This window comes from Lagenorhynchus albirostris, chromosome 3 (assembly GCF_949774975.1).
Source record: "Lagenorhynchus albirostris chromosome 3, mLagAlb1.1, whole genome shotgun sequence".
NCBI classification, from domain to species: domain Eukaryota; kingdom Metazoa; phylum Chordata; class Mammalia; order Artiodactyla; family Delphinidae; genus Lagenorhynchus; species Lagenorhynchus albirostris.
In genome coordinates, this window is record NC_083097.1 from 89,540,189 (window position 1) to 89,553,651 (window position 13,463).

The 13,463-nt window shown below is 36.4% G+C and overlaps 1 protein-coding gene across 1 annotated transcript in view; it reads left to right on the forward strand.

Annotated features, from left to right (window-relative positions):
- MAN2A1 (mannosidase alpha class 2A member 1) overlaps positions 1-13,463 on the forward strand; it is a 159,684-nt gene that overhangs the window by 117,656 nt on the left and 28,565 nt on the right. Inside the window, exon 16 of the mRNA XM_060143376.1 lies at positions 2,260-2,374. Within this exon, the coding sequence (XP_059999359.1) occupies positions 2,260-2,374 (115 nt within the window). The remainder of the gene's footprint in view (positions 1-2,259; positions 2,375-13,463) is intronic.

Sequence of the window (13,463 nt, forward strand, 5' to 3'; positions counted from 1 at the left end):
GTGTTTTAAAACCTTTAGCTATAAGATGCATGAGGTCTGAGGATCTGATATATAATATGGTAACTAGTTGATAGCACTGTATTATATAATTGAAATTTGCTAAGAGTGTAGAACTTAAGTGTTCTCACACAAAAAACGTGTGTATGTGTGTATATATGTGGGAAAAAAAAGAATTTCCTGTTGTTGCATATGTACATTTTCTCCCAATACTTTACTACTGTAACATTGTGATAAGCTTTCTCTGTAGCATTCTTTTTGTACAGTGCTAATTATTTCCTGAGAATAACTTTCCAGAAGAGTCATTTTGTGTCAGTGGATGAAGCCTTTTAAGGCTTTTGACATATACGTACTACTTATCTTCCCTCTAGAAAGATGGCATACATATTCACTCCCACCAGTGTTTTTCTGAGAGTAGCTCTCTAGTATGCTATTCTAAGCTTTGAGAATTAGCCATATTAAATGCTTTACCTATAATAATGAGTGAAAAATATTTTACTGTTAAGATTTTTCTGATTATTAGTGAGGTTGAACTTTTTTATGTCTTTATCTTGCATATTTCTTTTATGAGTTTCCTATTTAAGTTCTTTGACCATTTTTCTATCGATATGACTTGTGGATCTGTAAGTATTCTTTATATATGGTAAAATTAATCCTTTTTCCTATTTATTGCAATCCTATATCCTATTTATGCTCTCAATGTGTCATTTAGTTTGTTAATTCTTTTATTTTTCTGTTATGTAGTAGTTTTTAATTTTTGTGTAGTCAATTTTGTATTTTTTTTCTGTAGAGTTTCTTCCTTTGCTTTTACACTTACACAGGTTTTCTCCACTTTAAGATAAATTAAATATTCTCCGTATTTTGTTGCCTAGGGTCCTGTCTGCTGAAAAAGTTACTTTTGTTCTAGAAAAGCTTGCTAACCAAAATCAAATATAGATTTTAAGAGATTGTGTAGGCCACACTTAGGATTCTAGTTATTTGTCATTGTTTCTGTTTTTTTAAATCATTGAGGAATTAAAGGTAAGCTACAGCTCATAGTAGGCATTTCAGGATAGGCAGTGGATCCTATGTATAAGCTACATTAGTGTTTTCTCACTTAACAGCTTTTGTCATTAGACAGGCATTTTGTTTTGACTGACATTTTCTTTTAAAAAAAAAAGTAGCTATGCTATAGAATATTATACACGGACAATTATAATTACTAATTTATTTTAAATGATTTTATCTTTAAATAGCTCTAATATTAGATAGAAGGATAAAGAGAATCATCATATGTTTACAAAGAAGAAATAAAAGAACATCAGGGAAAAAGACAGCTGAGTTTATCAGAAAAAGGCCCGGACATCACTGTCCTGGGTTTCATTCTCCTCCATTACTTTCTAGCTATATGGTAATTAGGTACAAGAACTTTGTTAACTATAAAGCATTATATTAATTTCAGAATATTTTTCTCTAGCCAAAGAGGTAAATTTGGAAGAAAATTACACAGTTCTGAAAATCTTGTGCTACATTGCAAGCCTAGCTTTTTAGGCTATTGTTGAGCTTTCTAAGGTGTGTAATACTTAAGAAAATAAAATTCTTCATAAATGCTTTAAATTTTGTTTCTGTGTCATATAAGCTATGTGTTTTATTCCCATAGTTTCTTTAATCTAGATTCTAAATAATGAAAACTAAACCAGTGGTTGCCATAGTTTTTCCGAGTTTGGAAGTTGGCTTTATATTCAGCTAGTTCTTGTGAGTAAAAGGGCAGTGTTAGAGTAGTAAACCTGACTGTGATTAAACTATGTTTCTAATTCCTGCTTCCTGTTTACTTAAGATGACTCCCTGTGGTCATCCTAGCCACCTTCCCAACCCCTGAACATTAGGGAGCCATGGTTATAATAAATGTTTACCTGAGAAAATGTTTACCGGAGAAAATGTCACTGCTATAGAACGATTGCTCATTCTAATAAACAACATATGGACAATATAGAAAGATTTTAATTAGAAATTTTTATATCTGGGAGAAATGTTTGTTGATCATCTAGGCCAATCAGGTTGTAAAATTTTTATTTTCTATTTTCAGCAGTTTTTGTCTAATGCAAAACCTTATATTCAATTTTTGTAGCATGCACATATTCTGATACCTCGTAAGGTTTGTTTTTCACTTAAAATTACAAATATCAGGTGATATACATTTGCCAGTTTGGAAACTATAATAAACATTCCTTGGAAAAACTAAAAGCCAAAATACTTTTCTTAAAAATGTGATTTCCTCCTCAGCCTTATGTTTACACAACACCACCCTTTGTCATAGTGCAACATGGAAGGTTTTTTTCGGACGTGACTTGCTTTTTTGAACATGTTACCCACAAAGTTCGACTGTACAACATACATGGTAAGAAAACAGAAACGCAGATGTGAAACAAATGTATACTGATTCTTGAATTCTTGCTTTTCTTTTGTTGGTTTTAATAAATTAGCAGTTGGTTTTCGGAGATGACAATCATCTGTCTAACCTTGACATCAGACTTATATGATTTAAAATGTAGTATTTACCCTTTGATAATTAAAAATGGTAAAACATTTAACGCCTTACATATACTTGTTCTTTTCTTCTGTATATCTTCTCTTTCCTATTGCAGTATTTGTCTTAAGTCATGTGCTCATTTCTCAGATTTAAAAACAGTATAGTGGTTTTATTTTATAAAATGGAAATTATATTAAATGTGGCTTTCAATTAATGGATCACTGACTACCTCTGTCTCACACACACACACACATACACACACACACACACACACACACACACACACACACACGGCCTGCCTTAAATATAGAATGTATTGTCGTAGTGTACTACTAGAATTTAACTTTAAAAGAAAAATGTTCTCTGCTTGTTCTGCTTGTTTATGACTCTTTAGCTTATAGAGCATAAAATCAGGCAGTTTTCATTGCTTTTAGGACAGTATTGAAGCAGCTTCTTTGTTAATCAAGTGATAAGAAGTAGGCCTTTGATCTCATTAGAAACTGAACTGTGGACCGTGGCACTGGTCCTTCCATAGGATTTGGGTGGAGCTGTGGTTCCCAAACAGTCTCAGAATTGTACAGTTTTGTTGGTTGATTTTGAATTTGCTCTTTTTAGAATGGAGTACTCTTCCAACCACAAGTTTAATCCTGATAACCAGGCCATTTACCATTATATCAACTCTCTTAGAAAAGACCTCATAAAAATGCCACTTTAAATGTTTTGTTTCTGTTAGCTAAGATGAAAAATTAGAAAAGGAAAATATTCTTTCCCAGAATCTTTAGGCAGGTAGACAATAAAGCATTTCAAAACCAGTGATAAAATGAATGGGCAGGCCCTGTTTACTTTTTAGGTATTGTGCGGAAGCAAAGGCTGCTATGTTCAGGGAATTTCTTGGACAACTAAGTTCAGTTTTCAGATTTCAGTGTCTAAATTTGATTTTGTTTTTAGTTAACTTTCTTAAACTTCAAATCTCAACGATGTTTGCCTTTTGGTAGAATTTCAAGTGTGGACAAACTTTCTCATGTGACTTCTTAGGTGGTAATGTGATATGTTTTCAAGATTACCCATGATTTGTATGTTGAATTAAGAAGTGAAAGGTCTTCTAGAAGATGGTAAAGTCATATTAGACACTAACTATTGTGTCTTTTGCAATTATCTGAAATCACTTTGCTACCTACAAGAAAGTTTGTAGTTTTGAAATAATCTTTTATTTAGTTTCCCAAAACCTTTTAAGTCAGAAACACTATTTTTGGCTATCTCTTTGTACTCTTGCATAAGCCATTGTTTACTGTTTCTGAGAGCCCTAAAACTCCATCTTCACCTATGTTTCACCAAAGGTTTCATTTTATGGGTAGAAAATAGCATGATCACACAGGAGATGTGCTTATCTACTTTTTAAGTTTGCTAAAACTATTGTGTTTTAATGGAGAAGTTCTTCCTTGAATATAACATGGCACCGTTTGGCACAGATCTCTATCATCAGGCTTGGTTTACTATTGCTTTTCATCAGTTATATTTAGGGATAGGCTGTGTCTCAGAGTTGCTGAAGCAACTCATCAGAATAATTCCAACTTCTCAACAGGTGTATTTGCTTAATTGCTTTTGCTTCTGTTTAATTGCATCCGTCCATCAATGCAACTTCTGAATTTTCTTCTGTTGGCCATGGGATCTGGGTCTCATATCAAAGGGTGGTTTCTGTAAATTAGAGGGCCCTCTTCTGCTTCTGTGGCTGTGGCCTAGCTTGCCGTCATGCTTCAATGGCCAATTTGGAAATTAATAGGCTCTGACTTGGCCCGTTTACTTATTCCAATAAACACACACTCATCAGAACTAAATGCTTGTCTTTTCTCCTCTTCCCCTCCCCTCCTGTCCCCTACTGAGCAGTCAGAAATGCCCAGTGGCTGACGGGCAGCCCTTTAGCAGGAGCAGGGGCCACGGAGAATTCACTGAGCCCCAGCTCTCCAAGGTGGCAGTGCTGGCTCTGATTAGTCACTTAAGGAATAGAGGTTGTTTTGAACGGAGTACTTAGAGTATTAGCATAACAAAAATACTAATAAAAAATAAATATGCAGACCTCAGATTGCCTCTGGATGTCTCAGTGAGTGGAATAAACTTGAGCTCAAGCCTTTTTTTGCTGATGGTAGATTTTTGCAGCTTGGAAGCAGGAAGCTTCAGAAGTTTGTGGGAAATGACAGATAAATAAGTTGGATATAATGTGAAGTTAACTTAAAGTGCTGTTCAGATGAGTTTTACTGTACTTGCTTGGACTGAACCTGAAACCAGCATATGTAACTATTCAGATCCATCTTTCTTTTTGCTGTCTCAAGCCCAGAGCATTTTTTTTCCCCAACAAGACTACAGTTTGTGAAAAATGGAGATATTAGATCACCTGAAAGGCTTTCTTCCAAACTGTATAGCCTCCCATGTTCGTATCTGAGCTCCTGGGAAAAAAAAAGAAAAAAAGCCCAGTTATAGAGATAGAGCCTTTTCTTGGTAGCCTCTGTGACCCATTTCCATCTATCCTTTTCTTTCATACACTATCGCGTGAGGGTGCAGGTTGTCTGGATCCTGTCTTAGTGGGTTTTAATTAAATCACTAACCCAGGCCTGTGACAGAGATGTGAACTCTTCAGGGTGTTTGACTCCCTAGGTGTTCATAGTACCTGAAAAGGGTTTGGTTATGCAGCGCTAAAGCGTCTGTCCTAAGAAATACTTGACAGCTCTTTTGAACTTTGGCCTCTTGTAAACTAGGCTTCTGAGTGATTGATCAAAATGCATAGACAAACTGACTTTTGATCTTAGGTGCTACGAATACTTCAGCCAACTTCCAAGCTTTTATAGATTGGCTTTGGTTTTAAATGTCTTAAGATAACAAAAATATCTATTCTTGAACTTAACTTATTAAACTATTTTCAGGCATAGACTAATTTTGCCCCCTTTAAACTGAGTGGATATGGTTATTTGGATGAGTATTAATGACTAGAGCCTGTTGTTAGTACCAAATTCATGATCAGTGGGGGTTGGGGGGAGGGAGACTATTAATATTTTAAGATTACATACTGAAATTGTATGTTTACTAAACCAGTTAATCACACAAAAGATTTTATTATCTCTGAGCAAGAAGGGTGAAGAAACAGAAAATGAGTTTTATTATAGATTGTCTTTACTGAGTATCCGTTCATATTAGACCTTTCAAATTCCATTTACTTGAAACATTCTTTTAAAACCTAAGGTAATGCAAACCTGACAAAATATATTTAAATTTCTCAATCTCCTTTTTGAGTTACTCTTTGATTCTTCTCTCCATAAAGTAACTTTTGCCCAATTTAATCTTCAGCAGAAAACAAAGTCAAGGACAAAAATCAACCAACACTTCCCAAATTACATAAACTGTGTGATCATTGTTGATTTTGAAACAAACTGAGTTGGGAGGCCCGGGTGCAGCCTGACTTCTGGTTTTGTTCTTGGTTTGGTATTTAACTTTCGTTTCTCTATTTGTGTTCTCTCCAGATTCTGAAAATAATAAGCAGTACAGTTTAAAATCTCTCTCTTAACATCATTTAAGCTATTAAAAACACTGTGATTTTATTTTCATTATTGTTCAGACATTACATTCAAAAGGTTTTTAGAAATATTAAATTACAGGAAATTTTGTGCTCACAAGCTTTAAAAGCTTCAAAAGATCAGAGATTTCTAATGAAACATCATGCTTTGCCTTATATCAAGTTAAATAAATCCTTTTTATGGTGACCATAACTTAATGAAATGCCCTTTTAGGACTATTTTATGATTTCTAAAAGATTATTTCATTTATAGAAAATAACATTTTTCTGGAGGAAAAGGTGGGAGAGGTGGGGATTAATTTTTCTTGTAGTGTAATCATCTTTCATTAAATTGAAGCTGTAAATGTTACCAGATATGCTGCTTTAGCTTTTATCATTAACCTTGGATTAGAAGATAGAATATAATACAAGCAGAAACCCCTGTACCACCTTGTGTTATAGTAATTTGTTATTTTACCATCACAAAAAATACGTATCTTGCTGTGATGTTATGATCAGTAAGTGACATTCACGAGCCGTAGTTTCATTTGTCTTCAGAGTTGTAATTATTAGACTGGTGCTATTTTCTGACATAAACTGCTACTTTGAAGAATTAGGTTGCTATGGGTTACCAATGTATCATGTTCATTTTCACTGGCACAAGGTTCAGGTTCCAGATCTGTTAATATATACCTTCAAGGTATTTTTTCCCCCCTCAGGACTACGTTCTCCTAGGCAGGTGTTTGTGAGTGAGTGAGTGAGTGAATGTGTCTGTGTAAACCATGTTTCAACCCTTAGGAGAAATACCTTAAACGCAGTAAATACTTTTGCCTGTTTTCCACCATCATATTATGAAAGTACTGCATGTAGTGGATCTTGCCAACAGAAAGTACACAGTAGCCTGGGGGTAAAATGTAATGAACTGCCATCAAGAAGTATGGAAGAAAAGACTTTCCTTTGGCTGAAATGACTGATAATTTCCTTCCAAGGGCATATTTAGCAATCAAAGAGAAGTTGCTTTGTTTTTCTTCTGTTTTGAATATATAATCTAAATGGATTCATAACATGACCCTTGACTTTTAGAGAGTCAAAATGAATTGTATCCAGTTAAACATATAAGAGAATCACTCTGGGAATTAGAGATCTGAATCCTTAGTTTCGCCTCTAAGCAAACTAGAGTGACCTTGAGTTTGTTCTTTAACTTCTTAGGAGAGAAAGACTAGATGGTCAATTAGGTATCACCATCAAAGAGTCTTAACAACACTTGTTTTCACATCAAGTTTCTTTGGTGCTTGACTCCTTGCTCCTAAATTCATCTTCTAAGGATGCTTGAATCTGGGGCCCTCATCCCTGGAGTCCTTCCACTTACAAACAAGGTCTCACAGCTTCGCTGAAGTTGTTTTTATTTCCATAAAAAGATTCATGAGGATATTAAAATGGTTTATAATCAATCTCTCATTTTTCCCAGGACTACGTTCCATATTTAGTTTGATTTAAGAGTAAAAAGCATTAAGTAAGTTATGGCTAGGCAGACTTAGGTAATTAAAACATTTTTGGAATATCATAATATGCAATTGACTGCTAAGAATTTTTTTCCTGTTAATTGGAACTTTTAAAAAATGAAATAAGTAGCTATGTGTCAAATCTGATTATTCCCTATAGGCGTGAAAAGGAAGGTTATTCTAAGGGACTATAGGCACATTCTGGTTACACAAATTCAGAACTCAGAGGTTATCTTGGGGGCTGTTTGACAGCAGCTGCTGCATTGAAGGCATAGCTTCTTAGTGGGGAATAGCATCATCTCCCACAAATATATGTTGTACTAAACTAAGATGAAGGGAATAGGGATGGGAAACACAGGCAAGTGTGACGGTTAAGAGCTCCGACTCCAGAGTCAGCCTATGTACATTTCATTCCCAGCTTCCAAACCTGCTCTGCCGCTTACCAGGTGTTTGACCTTGTGCAGGTTATTACATACATGGTCTTGGCTTCATCATCCTAAAAATGACGACAATAATAGAGTCTTCCTCATAGGAGTGTTGGAGGATTAACTGAGTTAATGTACATAAAACCTGACACACACTAAGTGTTGTATCTCCTTAAGAAGGATGTGCAGGCCTGAGAGAGTGGTCATTGGAGGGTTGAGGCATTTGGAGAAGATTTGATAAAGGAAGTGAGTTTCTGAGATGCTAGGTCTTAGAGAAATGTCACTTGAATGGGCAGAAAAGAGGAAAAGAATAGCACAAAGTGTGAAGTGGTGTGGGTGAGATCAAATTCCCTTGTTCCTATAAGAATTTGAAGAATCTGTGTCCGTTACATATTTGTAATTTGACATCTAGTTTTCCTTTATACATTTAAGTATTTGCAAAGGGTTTTATTTTTGGTATACTGTAAATATTGACATTTTAAGATAAGCATATCCAATGGGTAGCAATTTGATACTAAATCATGCATTTTTTTTTTAAGATCTCCTGACTTATTTATTTATTTAAAATTTTTTTGGCTGTGTTGGGTCTTCGTTTCTATGTGAGGGCTTTCTCTAGTTGCGGCAAGCGGGGTCCACTCTTCATCACGGTGCGCGGGCCTTTCACTGTCACGGCCTCTCTTGTTGCGGGGCACAGGCTCCAGACGTGCAGGCTCAGTAGTTGTGGCTCACAGGCCTAGTTGCTCCGCGGCATGTGGGATCTTCCCAGACCAGGGCTCGAACCCATGTCCCCTGCGCTGGCAGGCAGATTCTCAACCACTGCGCCACCAGGGAAGCCCAAATCATGCATTTTTTAAAAGCCTCAACAAACTCTTTTATTTTTTTTTTTCTTCGATACGCGGGCCTCTCACTGTCGTGACCTCTCCCATTGCGGAGCACAGGCTCCAGACGCGCAGGCTCAGCGGCCATGGCTCACGGGCCCAGCCGCTCCGCGGCATGTGGGATCTTCCCAGACTGGGACACAAACCCGTGTCCCCTGCATCGGCAGGCGGACTCTCAACCATTGCGCCGCCAGGGAAGCCCCTCAACAAACTCTTCTTAAACAGTCAAATTTCATATCATTATTTTCTCCTTGAACTCATATTTCCATTCTACTTCCTCCACCAAATTTTATCTTAATATAATACTTTATGCTTGAGAGTCTTATTATTGGTCAACTTTTCATTCTTCTGAAAGAAATATATATATGTGATTTAAATATATATATATGTATGTTTTAAAATTCTGTCATCCTAAAACTCGCAGTATTAAATTTCTTCTGGATTGAGTTATAAAAATTGTTATAGTATATGATTGATCAAAATGTATAATTGATCTATATATATTACCACTTTGATCATTTATAAACTTTAATAGAAACATTTTTCTTAATGACATGAATTGTACCATTTGTATCCTAAATGTTTATGCATTCATTGGTAAATGTTACTTATTGCTAGAAGAGATAGGTTTCAGCATTGATTTTATTCTTTTTGTTCTTATAAATGAAAGGCAAAGGAATGTTGCTAACATAAATAAGTAGGTGGAAATTGAAGGAGTTTAGTTATGAGAATGCCATTTAATTACTTGAACTCCTTCTGAGTTATATTCCATAAATCACAGTGATCTATTGCCAAACATTAATCAATTATTTTTAATGATCTACTGTCTGACAACTTTACTAGGTAACCTTCAATTTTGTTGAAAGCCAACAATTGGAAAACCATGTGTTTTGCAAAAATATTTGTTCCCTGGTTGTTGAAGTTCAATCAGACACCAATACTTCAAATTGTTTTTGTTCAGCCCCACTTGAGTTAGGGTGGGTGAGAGGCATGCTGCTGCCTTTTTTTTCTTTCTTTTTTCTTTTTTTTGGTTAAGCTGGGAGAAGGAATAGTGAAAGTGTGGTTTAAAAAAAAGAAAAGGAAGAACCACATGCTTCCATGGCAGGTCTGTTTCAGTGGAATCTGAGCTTCCTATCTAAAAGCACCTTGGAAAAGAGTATGTTTGCAAGAACAGGAAGTAGGCAACTCCAGAGTGACTGTCAGTGTGGAGGCAGGCAGACCACTGAGATTACTCCAGCATCCTTCCTTCTCTGTACTAGACCAGCCCAAGTCTGGACTGTGGGTCATGAGCTGTTTATTCACCTCCCAGGTTAGTTAGACCACGTCTGTTTTGGATTTAAAAGAATGTTACTGATGTAGGTGTTATGTTCCTCCAAAACAGGGCTTCTAAAAAACCTGTTGTTTTTTAAAATCAGTGTTTATTAGAAAAAAAATGACAGATTCCCAGTTTTGTTGTGTATGTTTCAGTTATTAGGCGTTTTTCACATATATCATACTTAATTGGTAGAATCTTTAACCAGAATTTGTAATCTGTGTGATCGAAATGCTATACCTTTCTTATTATGCATTTACTTTTGTGTTATTGTGAGAATTGTTGAAATGAAGAACATAAAGTACGTAGACTAGTGCCTAGCTCATACGTTGATCAGTAAGCAGTGGTAGTTACTTATCTAGTGCTTTATAAATGAAACACAGTGATGCATCATTATTTTCTTAAATTTGAGTCTTGGAATGAAATTTACTAAACTGTGTATTCCTGAAAGCAGATGTTAAAATTTTCACTTGTGGAGAAATAATCAACGTGAACATTTACAGGCCTGGAAATCAGCAGGTACCTCAGAGAATAAATTAGATCTTGTAATGGATGATAAGTTGAGTCAGTCAACATGGATAAAAAGGTCATCCGGTTGTGGGAATTACTACCATTTCTATTCTTGGTACTTTCAGATGGGAGTACAGTTTGTTTTTTTTTTTTTAATATAGTCATGATAATATTTGCTCTTTAGAAACATTATCTACATGTTGACCTACTAAATTTATCATTGTTGTGTATGGTCATTTAAGTGTATGTGTCAAACTAAGCAGTGTGTGTTAATTAATAATCATGTGTCAACTCCCAGTTAAGTTGGATAAGTTTACAAAAACAATGTCACAAAGTAAATACACACTAGGAGAGTTACTCTTATATTTTTGATCATTTAAATACAAAACAAAATACTCCGAAAATTGAAGGGGAGATATTCAAAATTAGGAGCCCTGGTTTTTCATGACAGTTCTTATTGCCTTACTTCTGCTATGACATGAGGGCTCAGGCCCTCTCTCCGTTCAGACACAGATTTGAGGAAAAGGGATGAGGACAGCAGGTTGATAGCAAGGTTCCATTTTTGCCCCAGAGCACACATTTTAAGGACAGTCACTGAAAGACCTTGCTTTAAATCCTGGGTGGGTTTGTTGAGGATTTATTTTATATTTGATTTCCTATCTATGTCACATTTCAGTTAGACTTTTGTTTGAAGGCTTAAACACCTCTCTTAGGGCTCTCACCTTCACTTTTCATTTTCCCAGGTGGGTGTGGGCCAGTTGCTGTTTTTCCATCTTGATCTGATAACTTGTCCTAAGCACACATTGAGTGCCACTAATAAGATATTGGATTCTTGCTGGAGTGAGAGAGGGGCTGTCTTGCTCTTTTCCCCAAGCTGCTGCCTCTTATTCCTATAACTACTTCAGTGTCGTGAGAGAGGCGTCCGATTTATATTCCTTGGAAAAGTATGCCTTGCATTTCAGAATTGTTAGAATAAGGTGGTCTAGGCAGGTGGAGAGGGCTGAATTAGGCTGGTCCAGATAGATTTTAGAATGATCTGACATAAAGAGAGTAGATTGTGCAGAGGAGATACGCCTAAGATTCTCCAGAGGCCCTCAGTTGCTGCTCAGAGCCATGACCCCAGCCTTTCCATCTGCATGACTTAGTCATTAGGCCATCCTGGATATTTGCTCCACCTCTTCTTTCAGGCACAGGGCATGTGTTCAAGGCACCCTCCAGTTTTTCTCTCCATACTCAAAGGAGTATGTTTCTTGGTTTCCTTAAGACCAGTGCTGAGCAACGGAGTCAAGAGGGTCTTGCCTTCCGACCCTGATCCCTTGCCTCCTTAGTTTCATTTTTCCCTGCTATCTTAGAAAATATTCTTTTTAAAAAATGCTTAAAATTATTTTTATGTATAAAATGCAAATTATATACATGTATGTGTGTGTGTCTATTTACACACCTACTCTTTTGACAAAAATTTCACACATTATGGACATAACATAAAGTCTCTCTGGAATCTGTGTCTGGCCCCTATCCACTGGTCAAGAGAGGTAATACAGATATTTGCACGCTCTCTCTCTTTCTCTCTCTCTCTCTCTCTCTCTCACACACACACACCCCTACAGAAATGTATAGTATTATGTTTGTGTCTGTGTCAGCATAAAGTTTATTGTACTGTGCAAACGCTCTGTTTGCTTTTCCCATCAGATCTTTCTCTGCCAGGACAGAGAGTTGCCTCCTTCTTTTCATTTGCTACACAGCATTCCATAGCATGGGTGTACCTGATTTTATTATTCATTTGCCTGTTGATGGACATCTAGCATGTTTCCCCATTTTTTTTACTCTTGGCACCAGTGCACTCGCTGTAAACATGCTTGTGCTCGTGATTAGTGTTCATTTTAGGTAGATAAGAGAGGTAATTAGGGTATGTGTTTTTAATATTTAAGATATATTACTTTATTGGCTTCTAAAGTGACTGTGACGTTTTGAAAGAGATTTTTGGCTTGTTTTAAAGAAGCTTTGGGTTCTGGCAAGCCTTGTCCCTTAATTTTATTTCACTCAATTCAGTAACTCTCGTAGCTTATCAGATCCCAGATCAGTGCCCTCTCTCCTTGTTTGAAAATAGTCTGGAGCTCTCCTCTCTACTTAAGCATTCCTACAAAGCTTTTCCCAATCCTTGGTCCCAAAGTAATTTCAACATTTTCCAGTAGTTGGTCTGCTATTGAGACATGATGGTTGAGAGGTTTAGTCCTGGTTCTGCCAGGCCTTGTGATCTGGGGCAGATAATTTCCTCCTAGGCTTAGGGTCAGGAATGATTATATGTAAAGCCTATAATGTATGGTACATAGTAAGCACTTGGTACTTGTTGACTGTTGTCATTCCCCTATGCAGCTGAACCCTTCACTCACTTCTTGTGTACCTGTTATGTGCTGGGAGCATAAGATAAATAAGACATGGTCCCTATACCTGAGGAACTGACCTTCTAACATGCATGTGTTTGCTCAAAATGAAAGTACTTACTCATCTTTTATCTATTTGAACCTTATCTATAGCCCATCTGCTTTCTCCCAACCAGTTAACTTCTGCATCATGAGGGACAGCCTCTCACATCTTTACTCATTCTGTTTAACAGTGATTCAGCACCGACCACCTGCCCCAAACATTGTTAAAAACTGAAATATGAGATAGTGTATAAGACAGTCTGTGTTTGTGAGCAGCTCATAGGCTCTAGGGAGGAAAAATTAAAGAGCTCCAGGGTTCTGAAACACTCATTTGGCTTCTCTGTTATAGCTTTTCACCTGTGAACT